This window comes from Gobio gobio (assembly GCF_949357685.1).
Source record: "Gobio gobio genome assembly, chromosome: 15".
Classification (NCBI taxonomy): Eukaryota; Metazoa; Chordata; class Actinopteri; order Cypriniformes; family Gobionidae; genus Gobio; species Gobio gobio.
This window is the reverse complement of record NC_137108.1, coordinates 11186451-11201469: the sequence shown is the minus strand read 5'-3', so window position 1 is coordinate 11201469 and position 15019 is coordinate 11186451. Positions and strand designations below refer to the sequence as shown.

The following is a 15019-nucleotide window of genomic DNA, read 5'->3' as shown; positions in this document are numbered from 1 at the left end:
TGACACTACCAATTCCACGAATCAGGGATAAGATAGGATTCATGTAACATTTTCAGTTTCCTAAGGCTTCCTTTATGATCCCACATGGAGGTTTTCCAGTCTGTGTTGCTATCTCTCCTGAAGCTACAGCAGAAAATCTAATTCTGAGGTAAGAAAGTAAATAAAAAAAAAGATAATATTTTTTGTAGTACTTCTACCGTTGTAGATAATGTTGTATGAGTTACATCAGGTCAAACTGTAGTTTCTCTAGTAAAGAATGGTGTATCAACCTCCTGCTAATTTCAAAGCACCATGCTAATTCAGCTAGCTAAACAATGGGTGACAGTGGCGGGGTAGGTTGTAATGTAACACGTGTTTTGAAAGTGTTACAACCATCCCCTTACATACAACTAAGAACATTTGTGTGATTTTAACAATTCTACAGAATGCCTATGTTTATGTTCATTTGCTCTCACTCACACACACACACACACACACACACACACACACACACACACACACACACACACACACACACACACACACACACCTACACACCTACATGAATGTGCACGTACAGATATGCACACACAAACGCACACGTGTGCATGCACAAAAAAACACAATATGCACATAGAGTCCCCATATTCACACATATTTTATTATTTATTGTTGTAGCCATTCATTTAAAATAAAACTGTTGTTGTGGCACATCACTTGGAGTACCCTTAGTTTTTGTGCACTGCTGTGCGTAATAAGCAGAGTGTACACGCGTTGTGCACCAACCTATAGGATGCATATTACTAACGCGTCCTTTAAATAACACAAAAAATACTGCATAGAGTTGTTTTCAGTTGCCTCAAAATAGCACCTGTTGCCTCAACAATGCGCCTGAACACACTTCGTTTTCAGACCAGCACGCCCATGGGCGAACAGATGGGCGTGAGTGCATTTGCTGTTTAAACAACGTGGCGCTGTACGTGAAAATGATAACTGCCCGGCTGAAACTAGCAAAAAACACATGCGTCACATCTGGCGTCGCATTGCGCCGGGTGTATAATAGGGCCCTTTGTGTGGAAAATGTATTAAGAAAATAAATATTGAATAGGGTCCATTCTGATTTCATATTTATTTTAAATTACTTCTGCCCCCCATTGTGTAAAAAGCAGCATGTTGTGTTTCTGATCTCTTGCCTTTTAATTCAAATCATTGCTTCTTATACAGATTTGTAACAATGTTGCCATTACAATTATTTTGCTATTCTAAAATAACCCATGTCAAGACAATTCTGACACCAATGGATTTTTGACTTTTTCACCTTGGGTGTTTACTTTTGCCTTAATATTAGATTCAGCATTACATTTAAGCACAGATCTGTATTTTCACTGCCTGATGACAAATAACAGACTATAATAAATCCGGAATACCAATTATTAGCAGATTAGAATGCTTGCTCTACCTGACTTAATATAACCTGAACCATTAAAATATGGGACTAGTCAGTGCAGAAGATGATTACATCAGGCAACTAAACTCCATGGTTCCGTAATCCTATATGCTGCATGAAGGAATCCAATTGAAACATTTATCCTGCGACATTGGAAACTTCATAAATTTACAATTTGATAGGGTCGAACTGACTCACTATTACCACTTGTTTATTGGCTTGATCTGTCATACACACTCAAATCACCACCTAAAATGACCTTTGTGAATATGTTCCTAGAAATCATTAAAGTCGTGGCTAAAGTCTTCATTCATGAAATAAACGGAACAAATGTCTGTGTAAAATCGCAACAGATTACGAAAGAACAATTTTCACACAGAAATTAATTCTGCTCGGCCCAAGAAACGGAAGCTTCGCCTGAAAGTGTGAAGAAAAGATGTGCTTTTGTTGACTTCATCGCCATGGAGATTTAATAGGCTTGTTTCAGACACCTGGGTACCAGCAGGACCTTGAGTGCTAATGAGGGAGAGACACTTCTACACTAGCTATAGACGGTGCTCAATATGTGACACCTCCTCACTACCAAACCTCTTATTCCTGAGCTTTATTTTCACCACATCAATTTAAGTATGAATCAAATTTCGTTCATAATCTGGAGCGTGACTAATAGCATTTGCGGGCGATCTCAGCAAGGGCTCTCTTTGCACTGAAATGTCATCATTCGGTGAGATGTTCTGAAAAGAGACACGTGCAGTCAAGCATGGCGCTGATCGCACACCGCCGGCTGCAATCTGAGGACACATGATGATGATGATGATGATGATGTAATCCCTCTCATGCCACAGCAAGAGCATGAGCAGCACACTAACAGAGCACCAGTGCCATCTCTTGGACTCACAGGGAAGCGCATTATATAAGCATAACTGAATTACATCATCGTTATCCAGACAATAGTGGCTGCTGAGACACTTGGGTACAGACAAAAACGCAAAGAAAGACATGATGAAAGTTGTCAAAGATAACAAAAACTTGATAGTGATAGATTCTGCATCCATCAAATCTTTTGCAGTGTTAAACCTATTTATATTGATTCAGTACATCGCACTTGAAATGAAACAGAATAAAAATACATTTAAAAATACATTCGTTGTGTACTACTGTTTATGTTATTTTTTATACAAATTTAGGGCCAGTAAGATTTGTTTAATAGAAATTAATACTTTTATTCAGCAAAGATGTATTAAATTGATAAAAAATGACAAAATCTGTATAATGTTACAAAAGCTTTCTATTCATCGAAAAATTTTGAGAAAAATGTATCACGGTTTCTACAAAAATATGAAGCAGAACAACTGTTTTAAACATTGATAATAACAAGAAATGTTTCTTGAGCAGCAAATCAGCATATTAGAATGATTTCTGAAGGGTCATGTGGCACTGGAGACTGGAGTAATGATGCTGAAAGTTCAGCTTTGCATCATAGGAATAAATTGATTTTTAATATAATATTCACATAAAAAGCAGATACTTTAAATTGTAATAATATTTCACCAAATTACTGATTTTACTGTATTTTTGTTTAAAAAAAATTAACCATTGGTGAGCTTAAGAGGTTTCTTTCACTTTAAAATTTCTTACCGACCCTAAACTTTAGAATTCTAGTGTGGTTGTGCATGCTGTGTCCTCTTATTCTGTAATTAGTTTTTAATATTTTGATATTGTATTAATTTCAGTTACTCTCCAAATTAATGTAGAAACAATTTAAAGACAGCAAATTTGAAATATTTGTTGTAATGGCATCTTTTAATGAATGAAGGCCAGTATCACTGATGTCTCTATGAAACATTAATGACGTTACATTACAGTATAACTGAAAGCTCCCAATTTCAACATTTATTAGGCTTTAAAAAAAATGTATAAATGTTATATTTACCCCTGGTCTTCCCTGTTAGACATAGTCTACACAGAAATTGAATAAAGATATCAACACCTTTCTTAACTGCATAAATAATAAATGAAATATAGATTAATCATCATTAAAGCTACAATTTTCTCTGTTCCCGTTGTTCTTTGATGAACATTAATGACAGACATCATCAGTGCTGCTGTCACTTTAAGATCTGCTGCCGAACATGATGTGGATCTCACGCGCTGTCCTGCACATCACATTTTCTCGTTATTTAACGTTTTTTAACTAATTTAAGACTCCTATTATGAGAAAACTCAACAAAATTGGCATTTTGGCAACATTCTCCGTGTTGTTGTTATTGTTTGTTCAAGAGCGAAAGAGAACTCTATGTGTGCACAAGATTGACGCAGCACTAATTTAAATATAAATAAATAAATACATATTTTTAAATTAAAAAACTATATATATATATATATATATATATATATATATATATATATATATATATATATATATATATATATATATATTATTATTATTATTTTTTTTTTTTCATTGTTTGTGCTTTCATTGATTTCAGATCTTCTACTGATGGTCAAGCGTGTGTCTCTTACCATTGTCCTCTGCCTCCTGAGACGCTGTAAGTTCGCTCCTCTTCTTGCGTATGTTCATGAGTCTGGCCTGAGAGATCTCTCTGACCATAGACGACAGCTGTTCTTTGGAGTTCTGGTCTGGAGGACTGCTCTTCTCCTGTCCACACTCAGACTTACTGAGATGATGGTTCCCCACCTTACAACAGAAATATTCAACGATTTAACATATGCCTAATGAAAAAAAAATGTTGTGTGTTTTTGTACTCACATCTCCATTTTGTCGTCTGTATTTGTATATAGGTGGTAGCGACGCTGCTTTTGACCTAAAATCACATTCAATTACATTCTTTTTGAAAACATGGTAACACTTTTTAGGTTTCAGTATTAACATTAGTTCAACCATGATAACTCTCAGAAGATTGTTAGCATGGTAATGGATATGACAATGTTAATGTATGTGGTCTTGGCGGAATAGATCTGCTGCTGAATTGCTGCTGCTGCAGAGCAAGTACAGGAACTTGCTACTGCCAATACATACGCAGATACGCTGCTGCGAGTATGACATAGTGCTGCTGCACAAGTAGCATATATCAATAACCCATAGCAGATCTATACAGGTGGAGCTGGGGAAGGTTGGGGGTTTTAGAGGAACTCTGAAGCGCACTGCAAACTGCAATGTGCTATATGTGAATGTAACCAGCCATTTAAATGTGTTGAGCAATAAGGTCATTGGCTGCAGATGCAACATGGACCAATCAGCTTGTGTCAAGTAGTTAACGCTGTAATTATCATCAGCTTGCGTTAGAACCATCAGCCTGCGCCATCTAGAGTTTCATGACAGAACTATGTATTTAATTAACTACTTTAGTTAACATGAACTAAGAATGAAAAATACTTCTACAGCATTTATCAATGTTAGTTAATGTTACTAATACATTTTTAAAATGAACTAATGTTTAAAAAATGAGACCTTATTGTAAAGTGTTACAGGGATCTGCAGGGAAAATGCTGCATCTTTCTCTTACCCGTTCACTCGCTTTATGCCTATGGGTTTGTTGAACAGGAGGTCACTGTATGGAAGCTTTTTAAATTTTTCTCTGCCAACAGCAACATAAAACTGTCCATTTTCTAACTCTTTTCCATCCACAACGAGAGTCCCTTCAAAGTTGTACAGGCTGCAACAGAAGATGTTAAAGGTTAAAATAAGTATTCATATTGCTCAGATGATATATAAATGCTTTCCTTACCCAAAAGAGGAAAGGGCACGTATCATCTAAAGGACTTTTCATAAAGTGTTTCAGGCTTGTACAGTCTATCTAACAAAAATATGTTCTAAGAAGGTTTATGCTAACGTTTTCATCAAGTTTCTGAATGTTATCTGAACATTCAAAACATCCAGTTTTTTAATCGTTTTAAAATGTTTCTTGGTTAGAAGCCTATCCTTTAGAAGCATGAACATGAATTCTGAGTAATATAAACTAAATTCATAATGTACCTCCGCACACCCCCAAAAATTCGCAGGCCCATTTTCTCTGTGACCATCTCCAGAATCCTCTCAAACTGCCCAATCACACGGCTGGGAATCAGAAGCCTCACCGCTGGATTCAGGACGTCTCCATTTGCCACAATCCTGAGGACACAGAAAAACTAATTTACATTCATATTACAAATGTACATTTGTAATGCAGATGTATACAAAGAAACAGAATGGAAGAATACGGTACATTCGTTCATACATACATATACATGCTGGTTTATTAGCTGCTTAAAGCAGCGGTTCTCAAACCTGTCCTGGGGACCACTCACCACTGCACATTTTGTATGTCTCCCTCACCAGACAAACCCAATTCAAGTCTTGCAGTCTCTACTGAGCTGATGATTTGAATCAGGTGTATCAGATGAGGGAGACATGCAAAATGTGCACTCGTTGGGGGTCCCCAGGACAGGTTTAAAAACCACTGGCTTAAAGGAATAGTTCACCAAAATGAAAATTCTTCCCAAACATCCAACCTCCTTAAAGTTTGACTCCTTACAGTTACTACTTTTGGTGTTTTTTCCCTTTCGGAGCTTGACTAATGTGACTAATGTGGTTACTGATGCTACAAAAACTTGGGTGTGACGTCATGATTGACAGCTGAGATTGACAATTTATTTGAGCGAAGTTGTCACTGAGGCACCAACTGACTTTTTTCGGGAGGAGATTGGAGCTTTAGCTTTAATTTCTTCATTTCCATAACTGTTTATTTCACTCCGACATAGTGATTTGTTCTGCAGTAAACTGTGCAAACAGATACTGCGGGAGTGAGGGCGGGGTTTTGATTTCATGGCTCTACTTCCTGCTCACTACTGCGCAGATGCGGGACCCAAGGTCACTACTGTGGAAGATGGAAGATAATGAAGGGCGTTGTCCATCTTTTTACAGTATATGGGTGCAAAAGCAGCAAAATTCATCAAACAAATATACTGGGGGGAAAAAAAACAGCATAATGGGTTTGGAACAACAGGAGGTAGTGTAAATAATGGCAGAATTTTCATTTCTGAGTGAACTGCTTAGACCAATGTTTAAGTACACCACAAAGATATTTGATTAAATCTGGAAAGAAATACCACAACACAAATTCTGCTTTTAGACACTAAGGTTTCAAAGGTTTGCAGTAATGCTGACTAAAAAAATATGGGTTGAAGTGTGTCTAAAGTTCAGGACTATTAAAAAAGGAAATAAACAGTACTTACAATATTGCACATGGTTCTTTGATGGGTTTGAGGAATCTGGCAGACACTATCACACGACTCTGAGGAACGGGTTTCAACTGCACATAGGAAAAAGACTTTAATGTGTGGTACACACAATAACCGTTTTAATCTACTCATGGTACTCTGAATCTCATGTTTGGTTACCCTTGTGAAAAAGAAATGTACTTAATTGTATTGAATGCGCAATTGTAATGTAGTGTACTTCAAATCTTAAAAGTATATTAACAAACTGTACTTACAGATAAATAAAAGGCCACTTATAGGTGCACCTAAAGAGAGTACACTTTCATGACTATGTTTCATAACACACTTAAGTACACATTTAAAAAGCACACTTTGTAATTTCAAATTAAAAGTTACTTTTACATCTTTTTAAATAGTTTTAATAATCTTTTGTCATGCTTTAATGGATAGTAGTTCACTTCACTTTATTTCCTGATAGTTTACTCACCCCCATCTCATCCAAGATGTCTTTCTTTCTTCAGTCAAAAAGAAATTAAATTTTTTTGGATTTTTCTCCACACCAGGATTTTTCTCCACACCATTGACTTCCATGGCAACCAAAGTGTTGAAGGGTCCAAATCAATGCAGTTTCAAAGGGCTTCGAAGGGCTTCAGAGGCTTTGCATGATCCCAGACGAGGAATAGGGTCTTATCTAGCAAAACCATAGGTCATTTAAAAAAAATGTAAGTAGAGTATATATAAGTATAAATACTTTTTAACCTAAATTGCTCATCTTGTGCTGCTCTGCGACACACCACGGATGATGTCGGATCACGTCGGAAAGTTCACGCTAGACGTAGGCGGAAGTACCGCCCTCATGTTTACAAAGCACACATGCAAAGACTAATACAAACGTCGATGGCAAAAAAAGAAAAAGGTAAAACAGCAATGTCTAACTATTTTGAAGTTGAAGATGGAGTGTTTTCTGGTAAAGGGTGTTTGTATTAGTCCTTAAACGTTCGCTTGGGGCGGTACTTCTGCCTAAGTCTAGCGTGACATTTCCGACGTGATTGCGCAATCACTGGCGAGCCGCAGAGCAGCTCAAGATGAGCAGTTTAGGTTAAAAAGTATATTAATTTTTGTTTATTTTTTTAAATGACTGATTGTTTCGCTAGATAAGACCCTATTCCTCGTCTGGGATCATGCAGAGCCTCTAAAGCCCTTTGAAACTGCATTGATTTGGACCTTCAACATTTTGGTTGCCATGGAAGTCAATGGTCTGGAGAAAAATCCTGGAATGTTTTCCTCAAAAAACGTATTTTCTTTTCGACTGAAGAAAGAAAGACATGAACATCTTGAATGAAATGGGGGTGAGTAAAATATCAGGGAATTTTCATTTTGAAGTGAACTAATCCTTTAAAGAAGTACACTTATTTTGATATGTTGACTTGCATACTAATCCATGTGTCAAGATTTAACTGTAGTGTTTTATTCAATATTACATTTAAAGTTAATATATTTTAAATATACTAAATTGCAACTTAATCATTACAAATGTGTAATTAAAATGTAAATTAATTAATTATATGTAAATACATGACATACAAGTTTCAATAAAAATGACATTAAAGTATATTTTAGTTTACAATAAATGCTTGTCAGTATATTCGACAGTACACCTTAAGCATATTTCAAAGACAATAGAAGAAGTATGAAATAGCATAAGTCCTACATAAAGGGAGTTTAGAAACAGTGCTTATTGATATAGAGAATCACCCTTTGGAGTTTGGACTTCGTGCTTTGTAACTTTGCAGACCTTTTTCACGCTCAAACAGCAACATTAAACACTTAAGAAAGTTAAAAAAAAAATTAAATAAAAATAACACGTCTCGATTACTATTGTAGCCTGCGTTGCCTGACTGAGGGAACAAGATGTTGTGTCAATGTACTGACATTAGGGGTCTCACTTGGCAGTCCCAAACACCTCTGATACTTCAGAAAAGGCCAATAAGAATTGGCGAGTGGAATTTGGCCATTTCTAATTATTTGGGGGGACTTGTCCTCCTCAATGTGGTGGTTACAGCCCTGACAGTGCACTTCCCTGACCTTTTCTGTTATTAATTTTTTTCAAGGAAAAATCTACAGCTGATGCAGACCAGAGCGTTGAGGAAGTGCTCTACTTCCCAGATGGGAGTTACACTACAGAGACCCCATCCTACCCGAAGGGGAGGGTAGTATGTGGAGAATACATCACATGGACTTCTGGGAACACCCGGGAAGTACCACACATGGTAAGTCCCTGTGGTAGGTTCTATCTGAAAAGGAAGGAACTACTACAAACGCAGCGACTGGTAGCAGTCAAACAATGGAGTTTTCGCATCTGTGTGGGTCTTCCCCTCGGGAAGCACACCAGTTAGTGAACAGACTCTACTTCAAAGCATAGGCCCACCTCGTGGAGCGAGCTCTAGCCTGAGAGATAGTGTCTATCACTGCTGATGATAGCCCACTGAAGTCTTCCACGTCCCGTCCAAGAGCCAGACATGGACAAATTGTGCCCCGTCCCTCAAAAAAGGAGGTCCTTCCACAGGAGAATTTGCCAGGAAGGGGCTGACGCCATCAGCATGAGCTCCAAGAACCAAATCCCATACTGGCCCAACCATTAGGACTTTTTCCTCTTTCGCCCTGATCTTGCACACTGTCTGTGCAATGAGGCTCACTGGGCCAAACCCAGATACACTTGCAGAAATGCTTCCATTGGTACCCTCATATCGCCCTCAATGCTCGCCGCCAAGGCCTCATACAGGGAGGTAGAGGGACAAGAAGGACCATCTTCTCGGCTTCGAAAATAAGTTTTAAAAAGTATGCTAAATTGTATTTCTTCAGGCACACTTACTAACAAGTTTCATATGGTGGTTAAAATAAAAATAAGTTCACTACCCAAATCTTTGAAAAAAAAAACTGAATAAATTACAGCAAAAACACAACTGTATTAGTTTATCGGATTTTGCAACTAATAGGTCATGTTTTTTTTTATTTATTTTTTTACACTTAATCAACTTGAATCCAAAATGAAAATGAATCCAAGAAAATGAATAGGAAACTGCATTCCAGACAGTAGAAAACACAGCCTGTGAAACGTGAGAGCTCCTCACTTGCTGTCAGGGTCAGACATGAGTTCGATTAACCAGTGTGTTTAAGCGAGGGCCATGCTCAGTTCAACCCAAACACAGACAGACAACTGCTCTCATCTAGTGTTTCAGTGTCTCTCAGGCCCCTGCCGTATCCCCTGGTAACCCCACAGGCGCTTGTGTAAAGAGCAGAGGGACGGTGAGTCTTTGGGCCGATGCCAGGCCAAAGCAGCCGCTCTAATTGAGACAATCAGAAGCCAGTAGGAACAAAGTGTGGCCCTCATCATAAATAAATTGGCCTGTTCAATCTTGCCTAATGATGATTAGGACATTGTATCACCAATTACCATGGCAACAGCCATTTAATTCACCGCAATAATAAAGTGGGCTCTGAGCAAGTGTGACGATACTCACTCTCTTTGCCTTAGAGAGTTCATAAAATTTTAAGACTGTTGTAAAGTTCCTGTGCTCGTTTTCTTTCTTTCTTTTCATTCTTCTCTTCTTTAACTAGTCTTGGGTACAGCGGGAGTATATGAAGTGTCATTCAGATTGTCTCCGGAGAGCTTTGTTTGCACACTGGGTCAGAGCCATTGACTTAAATATGCATCCAAGGAGGTGGATAATAATTCACAGGTTAATAATTCATTGCCAAATAAGCCGACAACAAAGTGATTCTTCCCAGACGACAACGCAGACGGTGTGTGTCTAAACATTACACCTCGCTTAGGTAGTTTTTCTTGAATGCTAAGGCAGGTGCGATATGCTGAACTAGAAAATGGTACAGACATACATGTCTAGGGATCTGCATGTTACTTTAAACATATACCTTGAAAAAGAGATTGGGTTTTGAAAAACATGTTCTTAAATAATTTGCTTTGTTTGCCAATGTCTAAATCTACTGGGGTCTACAGTGTTCTGGTACATAGTCATCTGGGACACAAAGATGAACATATACCTATACCCTGCTGACTCCATTGACAACCAATGTAGTGACTGACTATAAGTTGAATGTTTGTGCACTGTTCTTAATTAATGATCAGCAGTGTTTTATATAGGAGTTGAGCTTGTATTCATTATATATACACATACACAGATTTCTGCTGTACAAATAAAATGTAATTATTTGTCCTTACCATTCCATTGAGCGGAAGCATTCTTTTCTTCCTGGTTCCTATCTGTAAATAACTAGAAAGTAAGCTGAATTACATTTCCCCCTTTCACAATGCAAAGTACAAGATTATTTGTAGATTTTGTGAAGTTCCTAGTTGCCATTAAACAGCTACACTACTAGTCGAACGTTTAATTATTTGTGTTTGATCTAAAAGTTCATGCTTAAATATGTGCAATTAGTTATCTGCATTTTTGTAACAACTTGAAACCAATTTTTTCATTTTGCTGAAATTAATAAATTGGATCTAAAATTTAAGGCAAAACATCATCATGTGATGACACCATAAATGAAAACTTCTAAAAAAAAAAAAAGCACCCCAGGATGCACCTGGTTGATAAATGTCAGAGCTTTGATCGCTACATCATTCCCAGACTTTCATTTGTGGTGTTTTCGTAACTTTGCTATCATTGTGAGATATAGAAAATAAAGATAAGAATCAGTTGATGTGTGTATAAATGTTTGACAGGTAGTGTAAATGTACTCATGGCATATTTAGGTTTGACGAGGCAAGGTTAAGACACAGTATGACACATTAACATACACCTAAATAATCTGTTAGTAATTGGATGGCTCAGTTGGATTGAAAAGGCTTCATAAACAGGCAATGTAACCCACGAGTTACATACTCTTTAGTGTCTTGTTTTGGGCATAAGAAAGATTTTTTCATCAAATCCTTTTATCATTTTATCATTGCCTGGGGTGCGTTTCCCGTACTACGGCGATACTCACTGCTTAACTACCATAGGACGTTGCATCGTTGAAGAAATCAACTAGAGTTGCAACTGTTTCCCGAAAACGTATTGTCGCAAATCTGTCGTTCAACCACATTGGTTAATGATATCACGCAGGTGGGGAAGAAGTAATAACTGCTTTTCATTAATTAGTTTGAGATCAAATTCATGCTAGATTTTATGCTATAAATTATGGACATGGCATCTGAGGACTAATTCTTATTTTTTTCTTCAGTTATTTTGCTTTATTTCCAGATTCAATCATAGGCTCGTTCTTACATACTAGAGCACGTCCGTGCATGCACTCTTTAAAAAAGGTGCTTTAAATCTCTTGACAAACTAAAATACATAAATTACATGTATTCGAAATAAAAGATATAGATTGTATTAAATGTCAGCTTGCTTATTTTCTCACGATAAGGATTTATTAAGTCCACATGCCATGCAAACAAGAAACTCTGCTTCTAACCACAGGTTGAGATATGCCGTTGCAACCACACAACTTTGCGATGCTGTTTGCAAATGTTCGTCGACTCGGGACGATTGTTTCGGGAAACACAGACTCATTGACCTATGTTGATAACGACGGAACGTGCGAGCATTGTTGGCTAACGATGCTTTTGGGAAACGCACCCCCGGTCTGTCTTGAGTATGCTGGTCAAATGATTTGTTTCAAGTTTTCTGTGATCAATTAGTCAGCCTGTCCTAAACCAAACATGGGCACCATTGGTGCAGGACATTTCAATTTTGTGATAAATAAATGTTTATTAATCTTATTTTTTTTTTCTGAAAAAGATCCAAAACAACTGCTAATATTAATTGTGAACATTGTCTTAAGATGTTGAAAAAGAAAATTAAATTATTGTTTGCTCATGCTGTTATTTACCGCATTTTGAAAGGTATTTAACTCCCAGGTTATGCTGGCTGTTTAGGGTATAAAAAAAGTATCATCCAGGACATTGACAATGAATGGTGTTTCAAGGTAAACCTGCGCTCCCTGTAATGGTCATTGCATTATTGTGAATTCCGGGGTCGGTTGTGGGTAGTGGGAGGGCCAGTAGAAATCTCGTTCAAGGACCGGGGCCCCTAGGGAAGACCCTTATAGGCCCTCCAGGCCTTTGGGCCCACTGTACACAGTCCCCCTAGTCAATCTATGTAGTTTGAGTTAAAAAAAAAAAAAAGAGCAAATGTTAATATTCACATGTAAAACTGATATTATTACTTTTTGTTGACTACATCATTGCAGTTTTAACTAGATATTTTCTTGCAGAGTTTTACACAGCTCATTTTATGGTAGAACATGGGTGTCCAACCCTGCTCCTGGAAGGCTTTGCAAGGAGTTGGAGTTGCAAGGGGAAAAAAATCTCTGCAAGTAGTTAAAAATGCAAATATGTAGTCAACAAAAAAGTAATAATATCAGTTTTGCATGTAAATATAAACATTTGCAAATTTTTTTAAAACTCAAAATACATAGATTGAGAAGATTTCTACTAGCCCTCCCACCACCAACAACGCACTCGTCACCCCGGAATTCGCAATAATGCAATGACCAGTACAGGGAGCCCAGTTTACCTTGAAACACCATTCATTGCCAATGCTGTGGATGATCCTTTTTTTATACCCTAAACAGGCTCATAACTCATAAAAAAACTCATAAAATCCAAACTACATCAAATATTTAAAAGATTCCTTTGGATATGTTTTTACTTAAGCCCAGATGAAATAAAAAGTGAAATGAAATATTTTTTTGCTTGTTATTTTGTCGTGCCTGTTTAAGGGTTAAAAATACCTCAATTAATCCGAATGAAATGTCGATCGTATTGAAAGCGTTGGCGTAAACCTGAGATACTCGGATCAAAAGGAAAAGTACAGAAACAAATTATAACATTTGTTTAATTTGTTCTGAAACATTTTAAAAACATTGGAAAGTCCAACTAAAACATTTCAGAAAGAAACGTTTCATGAACGATGTATAAAAAAGTGTTTTTATGCTAGCATTTTGAGAACATTATTAACGTAGCTACGTACGGCTACTGGAAGAATGTTTGCTCATAACGTTGAGAGAACATTACCAGTATTTGCCAAAGTTCTGAAAACGTTCCCTGATAGCTTTGAACGGCTGCCGCCCTCCATGATCACGGTAAGGACCTCCTCCCCAGCTAACAAAACAACAATCCTAAAAACGTTTTTCTAATGTTCATATTAAGTTAGGAAAACGTTATTTCCGAGTTTAAAACAAAATTGTTTTCTTGCGAGCATTAAGGAAACATTACATTTTATAATTTCGCAAACATTATGGGAATATTACTGTTGAATGTTCTCTGAAACAAGTAGCCTAACATAAAAAAAATTATGAACGTCCAGTTTCATCAAAAAGAAAGAAAATAAATCCATATAAATGTATAATGTTTATAAGGTTATGAAAACACATTAGGCTATTTAAGACCAGATAACTTTGAACATTCTATCACGTCACTGGAAAAAGTTTGATAACTTTGAGCGAACCTTAACGTTAGCTAAATCCTGAGAACATTCACAGACAGACAGACAGACAGACAGACAGACAGACAGACAGACAGACAGACAGACAGACAGATAGATAGATAGATAGATAGACAGACAGACAGACAGACAGACAGACAGACAGACAGACAGACAGACAGACAGACAGATAGATAGATAGATAGATAGATAGATAGATAGATAGATAGATAGATAGATAGATAGATAGATAGATAGATAGATAGATAGATAGATAGATAGATAGATGCTTACTCTATCTTCTTGAATTTCTCTCGTCCAGCAGCCACATACTGTTCTCCGCTCCTCAGGTGCTCCAGTGAGTCTACCCGGTGTCCCGCTTTGGGCGTGTAGATGTTCCTCACAGCTCCAAACGGAGCCCGGACGCCACCAGTCACCTCCCGCAGCAGCGTGTCGAAGGTCGAAACCCTCTTTGCATTGATCACCAAACGCCTGGGCTCGTAATACGGATCCCCATTCCGATAGAGATAGATATTTTTTACTTCAGGTTGGGACAGAAAGTTTGGCTTCTCCGCACTCATGGCCACAAAAGGTGAAAGTTACTAAAGGAAAACAGTTATAGCGCAATGCGGTTATATCTCCAGTGTAGCGCTGAAGTGCATATCATCCTCATGGTCGAAGCGACATATGTTTGATTAACAAATTAACATTCGATTACGCAGCAATAAATCAACAATCAAAAGTGGCAAATATTCTCCGAATTTCCGCAAATAAAACTTTCACGCGTGAAGTCATATCATGATGATATAAAGATATAAGCGCAGACAAAACAGAAAGATGCTCTCGCGCACTAAACGCCTGTCCGCAATGGTAATGGTAACTC

General features: G+C 37.4%; 1 protein-coding gene across 1 annotated transcript in view; it reads right to left on the bottom strand.

The window, feature by feature from the left end:
• LOC307138640 (doublecortin domain-containing protein 2-like) overlaps window positions 1-14717 on the bottom strand; it is a gene marked incomplete at both ends in the record, with an annotated part of 33215 nt that extends 18498 nt beyond the window's left edge. Inside the window, 7 exons of the mRNA XM_079837107.1 lie at window positions 3950-4115; window positions 4197-4251; window positions 4954-5103; window positions 5424-5558; window positions 6662-6738; window positions 10887-10938; window positions 14431-14717. Of these exons, the coding sequence (XP_079693233.1) occupies window positions 3950-4115; window positions 4197-4251; window positions 4954-5103; window positions 5424-5558; window positions 6662-6738; window positions 10887-10938; window positions 14431-14717 (922 nt within the window). The remainder of the gene's footprint in view (window positions 1-3949; window positions 4116-4196; window positions 4252-4953; window positions 5104-5423; window positions 5559-6661; window positions 6739-10886; window positions 10939-14430) is intronic.
• Window positions 14718-15019: the final 302 nt, after the last annotated feature.